Source organism: Vombatus ursinus, unplaced genomic scaffold (assembly GCF_900497805.2).
Source record: "Vombatus ursinus unplaced genomic scaffold, bare-nosed wombat genome assembly UNPS02014789.1, whole genome shotgun sequence".
Classification (NCBI taxonomy): Eukaryota; Metazoa; Chordata; class Mammalia; order Diprotodontia; family Vombatidae; genus Vombatus; species Vombatus ursinus.
The window spans coordinates 26,066,766-26,090,097 of record NW_020954567.1 but is presented as its reverse complement, the minus strand read 5'-3'; the positions used below and the strand labels follow the sequence as shown (position 1 = coordinate 26,090,097).

General features: G+C 35.1%; 1 protein-coding gene across 1 annotated transcript in view; it reads right to left on the bottom strand.

The window, feature by feature from the left end:
- HMCN1 (hemicentin 1) overlaps positions 1-23,332 on the bottom strand; it is a 514,295-nt gene that overhangs the window by 310,161 nt on the left and 180,802 nt on the right. Inside the window, exons 5-6 of the mRNA XM_027868406.1 lie at positions 17,588-17,759; positions 13,803-13,909 (exon numbers count right to left, since the gene is read on the bottom strand). Coding sequence (XP_027724207.1) covers positions 13,803-13,909; positions 17,588-17,759 — 279 coding nt within the window. The remainder of the gene's footprint in view (positions 1-13,802; positions 13,910-17,587; positions 17,760-23,332) is intronic.

Below are 23,332 nucleotides of genomic sequence, written 5' to 3'. Positions count from 1 at the left end.
ATCAATCAATTATTTATAATGGTACAATTACTACTATTTTTCTGAGAACTGGCATGAGAACTTAAACACAATTTACAACATTTTTGCCATTAGAAAATCCATTCTGAGTTTCTATCAACTCACAAATGAAATTTTAGTATGCTACCTATTTGTAAATTAGAGATTTTCTATATGGTTGCTTAAGTAGTAACATATCTAATGAAAACTATGGATCTGATTAGACTATCTAGCATTTTACCAAATACTATTTTAAAGTCACGTAGCTGTCTTTTACAGATCAGCTCAACCTTCCAACATTATGACAAGCAAGTTAGTTACATGAAAATGACCTCTAGATATTTCTGTTTGTTCCTTTTTCCTTTCAAAAAGCCTTAGTATAAAATAACTATTAAAGATGCCAAAAAGCACAAAAATATTCAATAAACTGTCAAGCTGCTATCAAGGGCAGTTTGCCTGGCAAACATTCCTTGGGTAAGCCAACCAACAAAGGTTATGTTACAAAAGATTTATTCAACATTGGTGAGAAATTGAGAACTTTCCCAAATGTTTGAAAACATATTTTTCTCTCCTGTTGTTAAATATTAAATAGATCATATCAAAATAAAATTGAAGATCAAACATGTTCTTGGTCTGAGGATAGGTAGATGGTGCAGTTGCGCTAAACCCAGATTGAAGAAGATGTGGGTTTAAATCCAACCCCAAATTATTACCTGTGTGACCCTTGACAAATCACTTAACCTTTGCCTTAGCTTCTCATCTGTAAAAGAGGGATAATAACAGCACCATCCTCCCAGGGTTGTTGCGAGGAGCAAATGAGATAATATTTGTAAATTTAAAATTTAAAGTGCTATGTAAAATGCTAGTTGTTATTGTTAATATTATTGTTATTATTTTGGAATGCCCTTCTGAATTATTTTATTCACAAATTTATTTTGATCTTACAAAGCAACCTAAAGCAATATGTATACAAAAAAAGAATAATGGTCTTCATATTATATGTTTTAAAATGCTGGGGGAATTAAGGAACATTCAATAATAAAACAATGATTTCATTTATTTAAATTACAATACAAAAGATTTGGAATATATATGTATACATACACATTAAAAAATCTTTGTCTGCTAAAAATCTCTTCAAGCGACAATTTTTAAACACAACTATTTTACCAATCTATAATTCAAATGCTCAATTCATACAATCTTTAGCTTTAACAATAAATGCTTTTTACCATATGCACACATAATTTCCCATATTCTAGTGAAAGTTATGGCTTAAACTCTAGTCAGAGCACACAGTGGTTATTCATTTTTAACAACAGTCACCTTGAATTGCCAGGGCCCAAAATAAATATGAGACCCCAGCTGGCTAGAATTATCATTATGAAGGCTCTATGAGCCAAAACTTCTATTCAAATTTCTCTGTAACTCTTTGAATTCTGTCCACTTTATTTATTAGGTAGGGTTTTGTATTTTATTGTCTTTACTTGCCTCATTTTCATCTTCCTTTCTCAGAAATCCATTTTGCAAAGGGGGATAGATAAAATATAATCAGCAACTTTCAGATTAAGAGAAATCATAACTGTGAGGTGAATAACAGAAGAATAACACATGGAAGACATATGGTTATTCTAAGTGTCTATGTAGTATCACTTAAAGAATGTCAAAAGGCATCACCAGATTCAGGGAACTTGGAAACCTACATGATGTTTCCATCTCCTTTGAGTGGGAGCAGTAAAGAAACTTGTTAAAACACAAGGTCATGAAGGTTGGGAGGTGGACAAAGGAGCTACACACTAACCCATTATCATTCATTAACACAGAAGGAATTAGCTACTAAGTGTGTGACCTAGTGTGCTTTATTTCTCTGAGTCTAATTTTTCTTTCATATGAAACAGAATAACTGGATTAGATGATCTTTAAGGTATTTGTTTTTCTAACATACTAAGGTTTTGTGGTTCTAAGCATTCATTTGACAGGACTAAAGAAAAAGGCACAGGGCAAGGTAAATTTTGAAAAAGGGACAGGATAAGGAAATATAAAGTCCATGGAGATGCTAAGAGGAGGATCCTGGATAAGCAGTGGTAACACAAAACGATATCGTACCAGGCATGGAGGTTAGTAATAGTGGCCGGAGTGGTGATGGTGGAGAGATGAGGGGATAGAAGGAGGGGGATTCAAGAAGGAATGTGGAGTTTGAGGGAATATTGAGAAGTCCAAAACCAAATTTTACCTAATTAATATTTTCCCCCAGGTTCAACACTGATTATATATTTTATAATCTTTGAAGATCCCAAGAATACTTGAGATTTTAGAATATTCAAGAACTTTAAGAATTTTTTTAATGTTATTCATTATATAATAGAAGTAAATGGATCTTTTTCTATATTTTGGGTAATTAAAGTAGGTTTATCTGGCTTTATTTCAGCTGTCTGGATAAATACATGTCTTTAACAATTTTCTCATATAAATAATGCATACTTTTTTGTAAATTCTTTCCATTTCATAGGATGGTTATTTAACCTTAACGAGTACATGTGAATGTGTGGGGAGGGAATGTTGCCCATGAGCAACAAAGAAAAAGCACATGCTCTCCCTGGTTCCTAATTCTATATGGTATTTATACACATAATCTGAGTATGCCTGTGCCTGTATCTAGCCACCATACTGTTTTTGCAATAAGATCAGCTTAAAAACTATGATCTGAAAATCTTTTCAATCAACCAATTAATAAGTATTTACATGCCTTCTCCATGTGAGGAACTGTGTTGGTACTAGAAATACAAATATAAGAATAAAACAATCCCCACCCTAAATAAGCTCTAGCTTATTCTAGCAGTGGAAACTAGATTTATATGTGTATATATTTATATAAGCATGTATATATATGTAGATACATATTAACATATGTATTTATATGTGTTTTATATACACATATGTGTATACACATGTACACATATGTATATCTATAATATAATTCTTATTTATTTTTATTGCATTAGTTTTATTACTATTATTGAATTAATAATTGTCACATATATAATATATGGAATATTACATTATATACAACAACATAACATGAGTAATATACTGTGATTATAATTATTAAATAATATTTATTTTTATTCTTTTCTTTATTATATATGCACATGTATGCACATATACATACATATATCTATTGATAAAAATGCAGAACAAATTACAAGTTAACTGGTGGGGTGAAAGTACCAATAGTGTGGGGATCAGGAAATGTTTCTTTTAGGAGATTCTATTAGAATATATCTTCAAAGGAATCTAGGTATTCTAAGAGTCGGAAGTGAGGAGAGAGTACATTCCAGTGATGGGGAACAACCTGTACCAAAAAAAAAAATATGGAGACAGGAAACTGCTTATATAAGAAGCAGCAAGAAGGCCAGTTTGACTAGACCAAAGAGTGCTAGAAAGGGAGAAATGTACAAGACTGGAAAGGGAAACGGAGTTTCAGTCAAAACCTGACCCAAGTAATGGACCCTCTGAAAACCAGAATAGACCAAACAGAAATAAATGATTCCATCAGACAGCAATAAATATCAAAGCAAAAGCAAATTTCTGAAAAAAAAAATAAAAGGATATATAAAATATATGGTATAAAAAACAAGCGATCTGGGAAACAGGTCAAAGAAAAATCATTTAAGAACTATGATTATAAAGAAATCTGAACCTCTATTTCAAGAAAATATTTGAATTATATAGTTCTATTAGAATTAGAGGTCAATATGAAAATAGAATGAATCAACTATTCATCTCCTGAAAGAAATCCTAAATGGAAAAGTACCAAGAATGTCATAGCCTAGATTCCGAGTTTCCATGTCAAGGAAAAATTATTGTAAGAATTTAGAAAGAGTTTAAGTACCAAGGAATAATCACCAGTATCACACAAGACTAGGTATAGAAAAGATCTTGGAATGTAATATTCCAAAAAGGAAAAAAAAATATACTTAGGGTCAAGAATTAGTTACTCAGAAAAGTTGAGTGTCATCATACATGGGGGGAAATTAACCTTTAATGAAATAGAGGACTTTTAAGCATTTCTCATTAAAAGAACAGAGATCAGCAGGAATTTTGAGATACAAACCCAAGAACAAAAACTCTCAACAATCCAATTTTGTAATTAATTGGAAAGACCCATATGATTTTATATTATTAACATTCTAAAATGGGGAGAAAAAACAAGTGTCCCTTCAGAAATTTTGTCTTCAATGGGCATTGAGTAAGTCAAATAAGAAAAACAGATGACATAGGAGTGAATTTTTCCTGTTCTGAGGGTTTTAAGAAGGGAAGAAAGAGGGAAGCTAAAAGGAATACACCAATATAAAAAGGAGGACCAAGAAAGAGAAACTTACTCTTTATAACTGAGGTCCGTGAGAAAAAAATAGCAGAAAAGGGTGCAGAAACAGACATCAAATGAACCTCACCTTTATCTGAATCAGAAAAAATAATCACACTCACTCACTCACACACACACACACACACAGACACTTACCAACACACACAGACACATAGTTTTGTGAAATACATCAAACTCAACATGGAAACAGGCAGGGACAGAGTTTGGGGGGAGATTAAAAGGGAGAATAATACCAAGGCAGAATAAACTTCCTGATCCTGCATGTTGGATTAGAAGGGGGGGTTGAAGAACAGGAAGTGGGATTAGAAGGGGGGAAAAGAACTGGAAACTAAGGGGGTTCCCATCATTTGGGAAATGGCTGAATAAAGTAAATACATGAATGTAATATTATTGACCGTGAGAAATGAGAAAGAGGTGTGGGCCTCTTCCTACATGTTTGGCACGCCTCAGTCTTTTCTCATGTATCATTATTCATGTCACCCCAACTAACTGTCGATGACCTCCAAGGCTCTGCCATAGGCCTTCTTCTTTTTTCTTTCTATACTCTCTCACTTATTGATCTTATCAGTCCTTACAGGTTCAACTGTTATCTAGGCAGAAGATTCCCAGATCTATATATTCATTCCTAGTCTTTTCCTTAAGATCCAGTCCAATGTCCCTAACTGCCTTTTAGATATCTCAAACTGGATACCCCACAATTATCTCAAAGTCAACATGTCCAAAATAATTCATTATCTCTATTCCATAAAGTGCCTCTCTTGTAAACTTCCTTACTACTGTTGAGGGTACCACTATCCTCTATGTCACTCAAGTTTGCAAAATGAGTGTCATTTGTGATTCCTTACTCTCACTCCCCCCGATATCTAATCAATTCCCAAATCCTGCCATTTGTACATTTACAACACCTTTCATATACATGCCTTTCTCTCCACTCACACAGGGCAACCCTACTTCATACTCTCATCATATCTCACCTAGATCACGACAATATTTCTTTAATTGTTCTCCTTGATTCAAGACTTTCCCTACTCCTCTGTACAACTTCCATAGTGATATTCCTAAAGCATATGGCCTATCCATGTTACTCTACCTACTCAGTAAACTCCAGTGGTTCCTCATTATTTCCAGGATCAAATATAAAGTCCTTTCTTTGCCATGTAAGGCTCTTTACAACCTAGCTTCTTCCTGCCTTTCCAGTACTTAATGGTCCATCAACACCTGTCATCTTGCTGTTGCTCTTACATGACATTACATCTCTAATTTCTGTGCCTTTGTACTGGCTGTTCCCTAAGTCTATAAAGATTAAACTCAAATGCTGTCTTCTGCATATCTTCTGGGCAGCTACATAGTGCAGCAGATAGAGCACCTAGCCTTGAGTCAGGAACTCATCTTTATGAGTTCAAATCTGGCCTCAGACATTTACTAGCTATGTGACCCTGAACAAGTCACTTAATCCTGTTTGCTTCAGTTTCCTTATCTGTAAAATGACCTGGAGAGGAAAATGGCAAATCACTCCAGTATCTTTGCCAAGAAAACCCCAAATGGGGTCCTAAAGAGTCAGACACAACTGAAACAACTGAACAATAAAAAAATCTTCTGCAGGCAGCCTTTTCTGATCCCCAGATATTGGTGCCCTTTCGAGGTTTTCTTCTGTCTCCCTGGTGCGTATAGATAGATAGATAGATAGATATGCACATAAAAACTTATGAACATGATGTCATTTGTGTTAGAATGTAAGCTCACATTAAAGTCAGGGATTATTTTTGCTTTTTCCTTGTATTCACATATCTTAGTATATTGATCAGAACATAGTGAATACTTAATAAATGTTGACTCAACCTAGTTAAATTTGGAAAGCTTGTCAATGAATTGCAGGAGGGCCATAGCAATTCATGACATTAAGGCATGTAGGTTTGCATTGTTTTAGGATGATTAAAGGAATATCCACACTGAAGAAGTCACCATTTTTTTAAGTTTAGTGTTCACGTCTAATGAGGTAATGGCCCCACTGTACTTTGACTTAGTCAGACCACACCTGGCATGTTATTTTCATCATGAGTGCCACATTTTAGAAAGAAATGAAAAACATCCAAAGAGAAAAACAACAATTGAGAAGAATATCAAGAACATGAAATCTGAGGACTAGTTGAAGGAACTGGGGAAGTTTAGTCTGAAGAAGAAAAGAATTAGGGGAAACATAATAATTTTCTTCAATTATTTGAACTATTATCACAAAGAAAAGGGATTAGGCTACTCATACCAAGCCCCAAAGGGCAGAGTTAGGAGCAAAAGGCAAATGTCATATGGAGACAAATTTAGATTGGAAGGGGGAAAACTTCCTAAAAGTTAATGTCATCCTAAAGTGGAATGGGCTGCCTCTATAGTTACTAGGTTGACACTCACTGCAAATCTTCAAACAAAGATTTACGGTACATTAGATGGTAGAAGGGATTCTTGTTCAGGTATGAATTAGTGTAGATGGCCCCTGTGGTCTCTTCCAACATTAAAATCATGTGATTATATAACTGATTAAAAAGCTCTTTTAAAAGACTCCATCTTGAAACAATATAGTAAAAAAAATTAAGCATGCTAACTGTATCATTAATCTTTAGGAAACTAATTCTACACAATATTTCCCTTACCTTTCTTCCAAAAGTGACTGAGCAGTAGTGGCACCTACAGTTTTTGTAATTATAATTAAAATCAAACATTTTCATGTTAGAACATGTTTATATTTTGATTCATTTTAGCTGAAAATAACATAGGGTAGAAGATGTTTTTTCACAACACAGTAAAATATAATTAAAAGAATGAGGTACACTAAAATGCAGTGTCAGGAATAAGCACTAAACATATTTACAGAAACAAAATCATAACATACCTGCACTATGGTAATAGAGAATAAACTAGAAAGCTAATATTTATGGTACTGAATTAACTCATGATCTTGATGGAAAACTCTTAGTCATGAGAAATTCAGCATTCCAAATTAAAACAAAATCTGATTAGAGAAATAGACTTTCATTCTCTTTCTTGACAGGAAATAATCCTAAAGGTAATATTTTATTTTTAAAAAAGTAGAACAGTTTGGGGTGGTAATCAGACTCATAAAATTTGACTATATTTTTACAAAAAAACAAGAAGAAATAATACCACTTTACAGATAAAGCCTCTAATTGGCTCTCAGGCCAAATAGTTGATGGTAGGACTTAAATTTCAACCAAATGTATGCTTCTGTTTTCTAAACAGAGAGATCTTTTGTTTTCCCTTGTATATTGAGGAGCTAAGGAACTGTAAAGCCAGAAAGAAATGTATCTGGAGTTGGCAAAGAGTAAGAGATCTAGCATTGTCTGAAGCTCTTTTTTAGCATTGCAAAATCCCAGCATATAAGAATTGGAAGGGGCTTTGGGGGGCTGATCTAGTTGACCCATATCTTAAAAGAATGTCCACTAGAGCAAAATGACAAGTGGTCAACCAGCCTCTTCTTGAAGGCCTCTAAGGAGAAGAGAATCACCTCCACTCGAAGTCCATTCCACTTCTGGACTGACCAGGATGTTGGGAAATTTTCTTCACCTCAACATTAAATTTAACTCTTTCAGACTTGGGCTCACTGCTCTTAGTTCTGAAGTCTAGAATCAAAGAGAACAAGTCTAATCCACATTATATATAACATCGCTTCAAGAATTTGAACATAATTCTCATCTCCCCCGCTCCCCTTCTCTTTTCTAGGTTAGACATTTCCAGTTTCTTCAATTTTCATATGGCATGAAGTGAAGACCCTTCACAATCCTAAGCCCTATGGATAGATATATATGCACAAACATGTTAAGAAAATATTCCATTTAATTGGCAATCTGATATCATCAAGTTCAAATAACTGGGATAAATTCCAGGAAAGAGCTATGCTAGTACAATATATTCTATTGACCCCAAAGAATTGGTGCCACATTTAATTCATCTAAAGGGCACACCTGGTATAGCTAGTTTGTAAGCTTATTCATAAGAGTTAGCAGGTGAAAATATTTGGCTGCAAGCATAATCCTTCCTTTTGTGTGGTCCTTGATACACATTGTGTTGATTTGATTTTCGTTGCTAAATAAATTCATGTTACTTGAATATGATTTCAAAAGCATTCTGATCATGTTTAAATGTCTTAATAGGCCCTGGAAACCAACATGAATGCCTTAAATGTAACTGTATAGTTGGAACTCTCTATTTTCCCCTTGGAAGATTATCTTAGCACAGTTTATCCAAATTTTCTTAATGGATATATATATCCTGGGGAATAGACACATATGTGAGCTTACCCAATTATGCTGATAATTGTATACTAATCGAAGGATTTTGTGCTTTCTAGAACCTATGGTTGCTCTTCTTTAATGTTTTTGCTGAAAATTTTCCCAAAGTAGCTGAAGGCCAGATTTGGCTTAACACAAATATGCACTTATGTGATTATATTTGAATTCTATAGCTACAGAGATAAATGTCTGAATGGAAAATTAATATTGCAGTTTAGAAATTAGATCCAAGACTTACCATATTAAGTAGCCCCCCTACAGATGGGAATGTTTGGCTTAAAACAACTTTCTCTTTTGTTTTTAATAAAAGAATAATTTATGTTCTCTTAAATTGCTGCTTTTAAGCATGTTTTCACTAGCATCATATGTAACTCAAAGCATTTGACTCATTTGTATGAAAGGCACGCAAGACTTACATTTATCTCTTTGTTGCGTGTGCCCTGAAATGTCACAGTACATATGCATTGCAGTTCTAATATAGAAGCCACAGAGATTGGGAACTGCAACCTTTATATGATCTGTCTGTCACTGTAGACAAATCACTTAAATATTCTTCACCTCACTGTACCCCACCTATACAATGAGGCTTTGAAAGTTAGTGCCCCCACCTAATTCATGAAAACTGTTAGGACAAATAATACATATGATCTACTCTCTGCTCATGTGATGAAAAAATGCTACGTGAAACATATTCAGAGCATGATTAAGTGCAGACACAGTAGACACTTCTCATATAGCAGAAAACAAAAGATAGGAACAAGGATAATTCCAGTTTTTGATATTTCTGTAGAAGGGCCAAATGTAATTAACTTATTCATCAGCTTGTCTAAATTAAGGTTCAGAGTTAACAGTTATATAGAACGTGAGTTTCTTGAAGGTAGGGACTGTTTCATTTTTGTCTTTGAATCTCCAGAATCTACCTAGTATAGGAGATTTGCATGCTTTGCTAATGTTTGTCGAATTTAAACTGAATTCTTTTGCGAGTGGATTCCTTTCATTCATTTAACAGACAACTATTAAAATCTTTACAAGAAGAAAATTATGCTCAGCACTGCGGGAAATGCAACATTTCAATACATCAAAGTCCCTGCCCTAATGGAGTTTACAATCTGGGAAGGGGATGAGATAGTTATTCAAAAAGAATTTACTACATGCTAGGCAATTTGCTAGTTACGGAGATATAAAGATAAAAAAATCCCACAATAAATTAATAGTCCTTGACTTCAGGAAGCTTACATTTTATTGGGGAGAAACAAACAGACACAAAGTAATTTCCATATGACACAAAGGATTGGGGGGATTAGGATAAACTTGAGCTGATCTGTGAAGGAAGGCATAGATCATAAGAGAGAGCAGTGCCTTTCAGGGACCAGGAATGGCTCATATGGAGACAGGAAAGAAGGGAAGAACATGGGAAAGGAACAGAAGAAGCATTTATAAAGTGCCTACTATATGCCCTGGCTGTGCTAATCCACTGTGCTAAGTGCTTTACAAATATTATATCTCATTTGATCCTTACAACAACCCTATGAGGTAGGTGTGGTTATTATTCCTATTTTATAGATAAGTAAACTGCAGAAAACAGAAGCTAAGTGATTTACAGCTCATAAGTGGCTGAAACTAGATTTTGAACTCAGGTCTCCTTGACTCCCATCCCAGTGCTCTATCCTCTATCTACAGGAGAGGGAATATAAGGTATAAAGAATGGGTAACGTGCCATAAGCCTAGAAATTGGCTTTAAAAGCCAAAAAGAGAAGTATGGGTTTTATCCTAGAAGCAAGAGGGAACCACTGGAGCTTTCTGAGTACAGGAGCGACAAGGTCAGACTTGGGCAGAAGAATGTCAGATTGGCAGCTGTGTGGACGCAGAATTGGAGAGGAATAAAACCGATGTCTGGGAGACCAATTAGAAGATTATTGAAATTGTCTAGGTGAAAGATAATGAGGACTTGAGCTATGATGGCCTGTGTGTCTATGTTAGGTGTTGGCTAAAGTGAAGGGGGTTTGAGATAAGCTACAGACATAGAGAACATAATACCCGATAACATAAGAAAAGTACATCAATAGTTGTAAAACAAAGTGCCTTTTGAGTCTGAAATGGTTCATTAACACTATAATAAAAGCTAGTACTTGGATAAAGTTTTAAGGTTTGCAGAATACTTCAATATGTTTTTTCGTGTGATCCTTACAATAATCCATTGAAGGAGAAGCTATTATTATCCCCATTTTACAGATGAGGAACCTGAGATTTAGGGAGACTAAATGATTTGCCTAGGGTCACACAGTCTAAGTGTCTAAGGCAGGATTGAACTGAAGCCTTCCTGCCTGGCTCTATCCACCACCGAAGGCCAGCACTCTATCCATTATTCCATTTAGTTGCCACTTCACAAAACAGATGGATCAGAGGTTTCAGAAAGAAAACAAGCATTTTAGTTGAGGTTTATAGGATGAGTAGAAATTCAGAGAACAAAGAGAAGAGAGGACATTCTAGACATAAGCTACAATATTAACAAAGGAGTCCAAGCATTTGTATATAGAATACATGGAGGGAAGCAATTTGAGATCAGGCTGAAAATCTGTGGTCGAATACCATGGAATGTCATGTAAGGATTGGGATTTCTGGAGTAGTGGACTTTGATGTATATGGTCAAATCAATTCTATTTCTTTCTTCCATCAGAACTTTTATATACTCTTCATATTCTAAGAAAGGTATGAGTTTGGTTACATCTTCTTATATTTTATGTAATGAAAATATGTGGGTAATGCCATAATGCTTATATTTGATGCAGCTGATACTACCAGTTGTTAAGCTTAAAAAAAAAAGAATGGTAGGATTTATATGAAGTAAGAGTTCATGATGAGTACAAGATATAAATCTAAGATTACCATGAGCTAGTCACTGTGTCTGCATGTTTCTTTAATTATTGTCATGTTAGCTGCGATGTTTACCTACAACCATTTGAACGAGCCCTCATCATTTCATCACATCATTGTTTCCCTCCCTACTCACAAGCTAATCTAAGGACCTTCCTTGCATTTACCTATCGGCTCCTTTTTTTTAATGGCAATTGGGGTTAAGTGACTTGCCCAGGGTCACACAGCTAGTAAGTGTCAAGTGTTTGGTCTGAGGCCGGATTTGAACTCAGGCCCTCCTGATTTCAGAGCCGGCGCTCTATCCACTGCACCACCTAGCTCCCCCTCCTATCAGTTCCTTTTCAGGTAATATTTACTGATGGCCTATGGTATGGAAGGCACAAAACAGATGGAACAGTTGTTGACACACAGAATTTACCCACTAGGCAAGGCACTGGTCTAAATAACCTGAAAAGAGTTAGTATACTACATTCCGTATTTTCCCCCTCCCTCAAAATGATTTGGACCAGCCCTTCACGCCTCTCTAACACTGCTCCTGCTTTTCTTGACATCTTTCTCCACCATGACCCTTTTCTTCCTCCCCCTCCCACAGGTACTCTCTCCTTGCCTCCCCTTTTTTATTTTTATTTTATGTGCTATCTTCTCCCATTAGAATATAAGCTGTTTGATGACAGGGACTGTCTTTCTTTTTGCTTCTATTTACATTTGCAGCAGTTATCACAATGCCTAACATACAGTAACACTTAAGAGATGTTTGTTGATTTGACTTAATTGATCTTATATTAGAAATATTTCATCATTTTTGCTCATACCTCTGCGTGCAAATACTGTGCTAGAGTATAAGTGCTAAGGATAGTGAAACAAGAATAAAACAGGCTGTACTCTCAAGGGTCTTCAATTATACCTACCACACAATGAAAATCATCAGATACATTGGTTTTATTACAAAAAGTCATTACATTTTCCATCACTACAATAGTCTCATTGCAAGTTGGAGTTGTTTAATTCTTTGAACTTGTACACCTAGGGCCTGCCATATAGTGGGTACTTAATAAATACTTGTTGATTGCTTGAATTTCTGCAGCATATCAAATATAAAAGAAAAGTAACAGGATAGAGACTTGTGCTGGAATCATTTCTATCCAAACTCCATTGAAAAAGATGAGAAGGATGAGATAATAATAATAATAATAATAATAATAACAATAATATTTCCACTTAAGTCCTACACTGATGCTTAATGATAGGACCATGCTAATTGGACCCACCATGCTTCACCATATAATTTGTTTTGGGTCACTCTTAACTTTTCATTTTGGAGACTGTGATGTTATAAGATTCGCAGCTACATATCACCCAAGGAATATTTGTGGGTTTTTTTAAATGATGAAATTTTACAAAAGGAAATAGCCTGGGATTATCATAAGCACTGAGCGATTTCCCAAATGCAATCCAATCTACTCTTTTCTTATAGTCAGTTCTTGGCCCAACTCATTGCTCTCTGGAGTTGCATGTCCACGATATATGTTCTAATGGATTAACTCAATGAATTGGCCATCAAACTACATGTGCCAAGTCTGAATAATAGACATTTTCCAATGATGTAATCTTTTGTAAATGGACTATTTTATACTATTATCTACTCTACCTAGGTGATATCTAGGCGACAACAACAATAATAACAATTGATAGTGTCATTTCATCATTGCAACAACCCTGTTCAGTAAAGATATTATCACCTGATTTCATGAGTGAGACTGATTAAGGAACAGAGAAATTGCGTGACATGTCTATGACCAAATAGTAAAATAAGTAACAGAGTCAACTCTAGGTCCCCAGTTTCTGACTTCCAAACTTGGAAGTATCTTCAGCAGAGTAACAGATTTTTGTGTTACTTTCAATTTCAGGTATTTTTTTTATAATAAGAATACCAACTCTGTGCTAAATAATAGGAAAACTATAAAATATAACTACAGTTTTCTTAAATGTTAACTTTTAGGGAAGAACAAATTACCAGCATGATGAATGGAGTGCTTTATCTCTGGGGATTTTATTGGCTACTTCCAGACACTGGACATAATTCATATACTGAAAATGTCTTTAAAATATATGGATTTCTATTTGTTAAATTGTTATCTATGCTTGCAAGAGATTTGTATTATAAATGGTCTGTTACATACACTTTATAAAACATATCACCATAGAAATAAAATAATAATAATACATGCTTTGTGGAATAACAGTACCTTAATTGTCCACATGCCAGGCTCTGGCTCCTTCACATTCACTACCTTGGCAGAGTTATGGATATTTAATAGCTCATTCAAACCAAATCCTTTTTTTATCAGCTTCCCTGAAAGACAGACAGAAAGGTAACAAGTACAATATTTCTTTCAGCTTTGAATATTGACTGATTTATCACCACATAAATCCGAGAGGAAGATCAGATTTCAAAGTCACAATTTTCTCTCAGTGATATTCTTGCCAAAGAGCTATGTATACAGGCTTAAAGATTCACTTTCTGTTTGTTGGATAAATGAAGTGCATACCATCTGGAATATTATATTTACTAATAGATCTGATTAAGAAATCATAAAACAAGGAATGTCTCCTATATTCGTAACATACCATTAAAGCATGAGCTTTAGAACTAGAGTCACATATTCACCCCTATCCTGTTGACTTTTATATCTAGAAAAAATAAATAACCCTTGTCAGACTGTGGTCATATTTCCAAAGACACCCTAGTTTAGAATTATCAAAATAATTTCAAAGTCTGTCCCCTGGCAACAAGGGTCATAGAGTATATGAATAGCAATTTCAGAAAACCAGATTAAATAATTCTTTGGCATTAATTCAGAAAATTGTTATCATGACAGCCCCCAGTAGTCACCCAGAACTAAGGCAGTCAGTTAATAAGCATTTATTAAGTATCTATGCCACGTGGTAGACAATCTGCTAAGTACTAGGAATACAAAAACAAAAAAAATCCTCTCTATCAAGGAGTTCACAGCCTAATGGGGCATACAACATGAAAGCCACTATGTATAAACCATACACAGGATAAACTGGAGACGATCAACAATTTTATCCAATTTATCTCCAAAGTACTAAGCTTTGTGCATTGGGTATGGGGGAGGGACATTATCCTGCAAAATAATTTTATAAACTATAATCAAAACAATGTAACCAGATAATTCCAACTAGTCCCTAAGGACATAAAGTATATCTGACAAATCCACTAAATTAGTCCTATAAGGCCTATGTTACTGTGGATTGAAGTCATAGTTCCTGATTGATTCCAACCCTGGCTTTCCAGTAGAGAAAAGATCTATGCTGTCATCTGTAGAAAATAATAAATGCCAAAATGATATTTCATCAATGAATCTGGATGGTTTTAGCCCTAATTCACATATGATATTCTATTGGCACACTGAAAAATGAGAAGGTTGAAACATCATGCAAAAGGATCATTGAATTATCAAGGTGGTATAAATGCATATTGGGAAAAGCCTGAATCTTTTTCAGGTCACATGAGAAGCTCAACAACGTATGGATTTGCTTCTTTTGTCAATGGCAATGTACTTCTTAGTGGATGATGTCCAAAAAAAAATTATAAGAAGAGGAATTACATATGGCCTTGGAAGGCCATATGCTCTAGTGGTATGAATACATCCATAAAAATATTTAGATTTCCAGATGTTTTCCTCAATTCCAATTCGATTGCTAAGGTACATGAAACTTCTGAGAAATTTTTCAGATTTTTAAAAAAATCAGATATCAGGTACCTTTTAAGATAATTTTTCAAATAACAAAAACACAACAAAAAGTGAACTGCATTAAGAACTGAAGAAATCATACAAGTGTGCAGGAAATATACAATATAAGCTCAATACTCAATTAGAAATAAATATGTTTCACTGGCAAAAGTAAGCAAAAATCTTTTCTGAATTAAGATGTCAGGACCATATTCTGGTAGTGTGTCCTAGTTGCCAGTATTTAGAAGGCAACTACTGTCAGACTGAAATCCAGTGGATGTTATATACACATTTGGTATGCATTAAAGAATGTTTTATTTGGTTATACTAGTTTGAAAATCATTCAAATGGAATTACAAAGTGTATACATTTGTCTTATATGAGTTATTTTACAAAGCATCCCACGGCAAACATGATATCATCAGCACATTTTACAATCAAAATTTCTTTTCCCCTAAATGAGGAAGGCTTTTTAAACTTCCAAATGAAAGGTATGAAGGAAGGGATCTCGAAGAAATCCAATGTTATGGAAAGAGACGAACAAAGTTCGAAAATGTAAACTTTTATAGAAAGACCTTCATAAATGAAACTATGTGTCTTTAGATTTTAATTTCCCAAAATTTTGGCTAACACCAAAAAAGTTGATTATATACATAAAACCAAATTTAACAGCTATAGTTAATAAGTTGAGGAATCTCTAATTAGTGTTTTTGTGTAATTTTTATTATAAGAGTAACAATGGGATTAGGTTAAGTCACAGTATGAAGGTGCCCCTGAAAATGGAAACAGAGTAAATTAAAACATTTCTAAAACTCTCACGTAGGCCAGTTTGCCTCTTGACTATGGACTTGACAATAAAGATAAAATTTTAACAACAAGGAAATGTATTGAAAAATAATAGGGTTACCTTTATGTACCATTTTTAAAAAGGCATTTGTGCTTTTCCTTACCAAATTTGTGAAAGTACCATAAAGGGTTTATTTTTATTCTACCAGCAACTGAAATTGTTACTTTACAGTTAGGGGTTCAATAGGTCCGACAAATCATGATTCAAATTTGTTTTCTAGTTTGGGTTTGGTTGAATCCTTCCTCAATGTTTTATTATGGTCATAACAAGTGCATCTGTAAACATAAACATGCGTGTATGTAAACATAAACATGCATGTATATATGTTTATGTATTTGTGCACATGTACTATATATATGCATATGTGTATATCTATGTGTTTCAACTATACCAATGCCAAGCTGCATATACAAAAAAGAATTCTCCCTATAACATACCACACAAGTGCTCTTCCAGACTCTGCTTGAAGACCTCCTAGAAGGGAAAACACCCTATATCTTCATCAGTTATTAACAAGTTCTTCCTGACATCAAACCGAAATCTCCTTCTTTGCAGACTTCCACCCATTATTCCGGGTTTTGCCCCTGGGGGCCACATGGAATAAACCAATTACCTTCTCTACACAATATTCTTTCAGGTACATAAAGACAACTATTCTGTTTTCGTGAAGTCTTCTCTTCTCCAGACCAAAACCCCACTTCTTTTCATCCAAACCCAAGGTGCTTCCTGATTCTGCTTGCCCTCCTCTGGACACTTTGCAGTGTCCTTAAACTATGGCGACCAGACCTGAAGAGGTGAGGTCTGATAAGTTTGGAGGACCATCATTTCCCTTTTCCTAGAAGGAATGCAGCCTTCCCTCATCAACCATCTTAATAGTGAGCAGCAGAGCTGAGATTTAAACCCAGGTCCTCTGATTACTTCTTTCCACTGAAGACCTTGTTACCATCAAGTCTGCTTCTGTAGGCCTTACACATATTAGGAGAATGCCTATGGCCAATCCCTTAACCTCTCAGTGTCCCACACAAGCCTCTAAGACTTTAATTTACAGAGGAGTTGCAATTTCGGATTTTCCACACTGGGAGTTTACCTATACCAAAGAAATCACAAGTCTGGGCCAAAATATAGATATGTATACATGTATATATGTAAACATGTATTATGTAAGTACACACACGTGTATATATATTATAAGGAATTTCAGCTCTCTCACTCCCACTGAAATCTGGCAGTATTTATGGGTTTAAAAAACAGATTTTTTAAAAAATGGTTTTGCCATCTGTTCTGTGGTTTGTTCAGTTGTGGTTCAGCTATATAATATGGTTTGGTGTAAAGGTACAAAAAGAACACTTTCCGTCCCTTTAAAAAAATGAAGTGATATGAAGGTGCATACACACACACACACACACATATACATAAATAAACTTACCTAATGGATTACGGATTTCAATCAGTGGAGAAGGACCACTCAGAGATACAGTAACTTCTTTCAGGCTGGGATCAAAAGGAATTTGCCAAGTATTTGCAGCCTTTTCTAAATGATCTGTAGAGAGGAGATGAATTTTGGAGGCTTGAACTGCTTCTTCTACCCATTTTAACACCTATTAAAGAAAATAGAAAAAGAAAAATATCAGTGATACCAGAAGGTATTAGGGATTTACACACAAAGTTATTTCCAGCTGCAGTAGTTGGTCTGGGTTAGTCCTAAGACCCTGGCAACTTATTTTTATGGTGTGAGATTGATTCCAGCAATTAATGACCACAAGTTGGGATCTGCCTATACCTGGTGAATGTAAAAGCTCCCAAATGAAATGCTGGTTTGACATCTGCTCATATTTCTGGCATTTTTGAGCAAAAATATTTTTAAAAGGTTTTAAAAAGAGATGTGGTAGAAAAACAAAATTTAAAGCACTATAGAAATTCCAGTTCTGTTGCTGTTATTCTTTCCCATGAGAAATAATAATAACAAAGATTTCCCAAGAGAAACGATAATAATAAAAAAGATAATAATAAAGTTTTGTTAAAAATTGGGAATTTCTTTTCCATCAATTCTCTTGTTTGAGATTATACTTTCCCCCAGATTCTATTTAGGAGAACAATTCATTTGAATGGACTATCAACCCTAGCTTCAGTTTAATATGGGATTCATTTATTATTTCTCAACTGTAATAATCACAATCATGAAAATTACAAAATTAGTAAATAGTAATAATGAAGAAGAAATCAAAATATTATTAGGTAAAAACCCTCCAGACTACATCACTCTTTAGGAATGAATTCTTGAATAATAAACTCTGTCTAAGTATAATAGAAAATTTTCAGTCCCTACACGTAAGACGAGATAAAATGTCAATATAGCTACAGGTACATTCCTAGGTATAGCTAGATAAATCATCCATGTCCAGTTAGATGGCACTTATTTGAGGCTAGAATTTTTTTTGAAAAAAATTCTAAGTCTCTACAATGAACATACATCTTTTTTTTGTTCCTATTTTCTTTGTGAAAGTTTCTTATCATAAAAACAAAAAGTTGTTTACATTGTATTAAGATATAAGATAACTGACCTGAATCTAATCCAATCTGAAATACATTTATTAAATGCCTATACATGCAAGTCTAGGAAATGGGAGAGAGAAGAAAAAAAATAAAACACTTCTTGTCTGTAAGGCTCTTAAATTCTACTTTGAGGACGCAATATGTAACTTTATAGTAAACTCTAGTTGATTGCTTGTCCTGTCATCAAGAACCAATTATCCTACATCTCCTCTTGTCCCTTTCTTCATCCTTCAAACATTCTAACCAAAAAGGGCAGGGAGGATACTAACACTTCCTAACCACCCATCAAAACATATATTCAACAATCATTTATTAAAGCCTCTACTATATACAATGCATGGTGCTTGGCGCTCAGTGAGGTGATTAAAAAACAGATGAGACCCTACCATAAAATCTATTTGGGGAGTAATAAATATGCACAAAAAACTACAATATAAATTATAAGATAAGTGAATAAGAGAAGTAGAAAGCAATATAATAAAGATGAGGAAAGACTGCTTAGGGTCAGAGAGAAAATCAGGAAAGGCTTCCTGGAGTAGACAACATTTGAGTTCAGACTCCAAGTTTTGGTAACCTTGAAACCAGGGCCTACGTTATTTATCTGTGTACTCTCAACACACCTGGCACAGGACCTTGTATATGGTTGGGGCTAAATAAATTTTTGCTAAATGGATCAATGAAAGAAACTGTTCAATTCACATAATCATGGTTATTTTTTTTCCCTAATACTGAAATAAGTACTAACTTCAAAAAGTTTTTGAAAACTTTTCTTAAAGTGGGTATGTCTAAGCTTACACTTTTTGAGACAAATGCTTTCTGAATTGGTGTTAATTGGTCCCATTCCCAGCCTTCCTTAGCTCTTAACATTCTCCTTAGCTTCATGCAAGGGAAAAAAACAACTTTGGAACCACACAATTTGTCTTGTTTAGACAAAACCAAGGTAAGTGCTCCGTTACCAGAGGCTGATTAAGGTCAAATTCTCTTAACCAAGACACCTATGGGGTTTACAATTTCTCAGCAATCATGTTCCAGTTATACAAGGTTATTTTCATGTAACATTTCTCTCCTTACATCTCCCTTCCCCCTTGTTTCCAGATAGGGCATTTAACATATATGTGTATGGGTGTAATCATATAATCATCCTTCAATACACATGGATGAATTTCACTTATGTTATACTTTTCCTTTGGTATTGACATATCTTCTATGTAGATTTTTTTAAAAGCCTAAAGTTCAATAGAGCACTTTCCAATTAATCTTCTAATAAGGCTAGTCTTACAAGGGATCAGTGTAATCTCTCTCATCAAAGAGGTTACAATTAAGTTGGGGAGTTAAGCCATACATATACAGAATATTTGATTTCCTCACATTAATTTAATTAATTTCTTCTTTCAGCCAACAAGTACTTACAGAGTATCCACTATAGTTACAGTGGTATGCTAATGCTATTAGAAATACAAATATTTTTAAGACATGGCATATATATCATTGAAGAATTTACAATCTTGTAGTTACATAAGGAATAGTTCAATTCCATTCCATTCAATAAATATTTATTAAGTGTCTACCATAAGCCAGGTGTTGGGCTAGATTCTTAACCTCAAGGTTCTTAGAGTCTGCTAGGAGATACACTATGTACACAGATAAATAAATATAAAATATACACAAAATACACGAAACATAATTTTAGCAGATGAAAGCTTGGGTGAGGGAGAGAGAATACAAACACTTAGGGGAATCAGGAAAGGCCTTTTCGTAAGGTAGCATTTGAGTTGAGTCTTGATGGAAGCTAGGGGCTCCAAGATGTAAAGGTAATGAGGGAGAACATTCCAGGCATGGGGGTAGAAGATGGAATGCTGTACACAGGAAAGCAAGGAGCCAGTTTGGCTGGAAGATTGAATGTGTAAGGGAGAATAATATGTTGTTGCAGTTTGTCCTTTTTCGAAGAGGACCAATGAAATCACTCATGGGGTGATGTCTTGACTCATGGGTTAACTGGATTGAAGTGAGGCAGAGTTGCACAAACTTGTCAACCTCATTCTCTCTTCCAGTCATTAAAGTTCAGAGGCAAGGCAACAGTCAAGATGACTGGTGATGGTTCAAGATGCAGTGGATAACCTTGTCATCCTTGATGTATGACCAAGCTCTAAGTACCTGCTTCAGTCACTTTCATGGCCATTGGAACAAACTGTTCTCATAGGTTCATTCTGCCAGGGGAAGTCTTCACATGCTTGGAGTAGACACTCCCCTAACTCACAAACAAGTTTGAGTCCTGTCAGTTACCCTCAACCTGGGTTAGCCTGTCTACTGAGATGGTTTACCAGAGTGTGGCCACTGCACATGCTACAGCTTCTGGAGTCACAGGTGAAAGTTGAGTACCAGGCAGATACCAAAGGTACATGAATGAGGAGCCCTGAAAAAGGGCCTGGCAAGCCCTCACACCAGAGGTGCCAGTCTTCCTTGAGAATACTATGTTACCATCTCTGAAACGATAAGGTGGGGCAAGATTTTGAAGGGATTTAAATGACAGACACAAGAATTTGCACTTTATCCTACAGGCAACAGAAAGTCACTGAACCTTCCTGAGTAGGAGAATGCCATGATCAGACTTGTGCTTTAGAAATATTAATTTGGCAGTTGTAAGGAAAATGAATTAGAAAGATGGTAGAAGTTGGCTTCAGGGTAACCAACTAGCCTCCTGCAATAGTCCAGGTGAGAGGTTATGAGAACCTCAACCAGGGTGGTATGAGGAAAGAGAAGGGGACAGATATCAGAGATGTGATGATCAACCTTTGGCAGAAAAAGGACATGAAGAGACTAACTTTGGGAGGGAAGAGTTAATGAGTTCCACATTAGGCATGTTGAGTTTGAGATGGAACGCATGGAACACAAAGGTAGAAATGATCAGCAGAGTATGGGAGATGTTATACTGGCATTCAAGAGAGAGATGAGGGCTGGATATATAAATTTGGGAGTCATCTACACAGAGATGATAATATGAACCCCATGAGAGCTGGTTAGGCCAGCAAGCAAGCCAGTGTAGCAAGAAAAGGGGGCACAAGACAGAAGCACACATACAGCATAGGGTATAGGGCATAGTTGATAAGCATTCAGAGGAGACTAGTTTGGAGATGTTGTAGCATTAGAAATTCTATTGACTCTCTCTGTATATATTTATGTGTGTACACACATATATTCATGTGTATATATATATATATGAATATACATGTGTATACATGTGAGCATATTTACTGGCTCCATATATAGAAGGAAGACAGTTTGAATATACTCTCTACATACATTTATGTATGTGTATATGCATGCATATACACATATGTATATTGGGTCCCTGATATTTCCTATAACAAATTACACACACACACACACACACACACACACACACACTTTTGCATTAGCAATGCTAACTTGTATGGTTGGTTATTGGTTTGTTTTTTCAATATATATATCAGCTTCTCAAGGGCTGGCATTGTCTCATAAAGTTGTTGGTTTTTTTTTTTTTATCAATAGCACCGGCTACGATGAATCTTATACATTATTATGTGCTTAACAAATTTGTTGGCTATGATGATTATGATGTTGATGCTTATTATTATGTGACAAATGAATAATACAATCTTCTCATTCCAACTTGCACTGGCTTCATCATCTGTGCCACAGAGAACTGCAGTTCATGCAAGACACTTGAACAAATTGCTGAAATCAATGCTACCTTTGTAGAGGTAGTGTAGTTTAACAAAAGGAACAGGGAATTTGGGGCCTTTTCTGCCACTTACTGCCTGGGTGACCCTGGAAATATCACTATAACGGCTTGGATGTTTTAGCTTTCTCATCTGTAAAATGAGGTTGAACTAGATAACCTCTATGATCTTTCCTAACCCTAAATCTACAGTCTTGCGACCATCTTCCACCTACCATAAATCAAATTTGCTTAGTTATTTTAAAAATTCCCCTAGTCTACTCTTATGAATGGGTAGCTAAGTGGTACAGTAGATAGAACACTGGGACTGGAATCAGGAAGATTCATCTTTCTGAGTTTAAATCCAGCCTCAGACACTGACTAGTTGTGTGATCCTGGGCAAGTGACTTAACCCTGTTTGCCTTAGTTTCCTCATCTGTAAAATGAAAGAGTGAAGGAAATGGCAAACCACACCAGTATCTTTGCCAAGAAAACCCCAAATGGGGTCACAAAGAGTCAGACATGACTGAAACGATTCAATAACAACACTCTTATAAAGTGAAGCTCTCCTAAAATGGTGGTATTTTCATGAGATGAGTTTGGTCAAACTGAGCAGAATACAAGTAGCTTTTGATTTCCCCTTATTACAGTGCCCAATTCATCAACATTTACAAGGCTTTCACAAAAGGATTACTATGTATCATAATATTACTTGTTGGAGTAGACATTGCACAGACTTCTGTCAAGAGGCCAAAGTAACTTTTTCAAATCTGCTTATAGGAAAAATCAAATTGAGAACAGATGCAACCCATTTTATTAGAAAATATAGATATTACTAACACATGAATAAAAGTAGATCACTTATAAACTACAGTATGCCTATAAGCCTGGCCTTCATTCTACCATGTGTTATGTACTTAG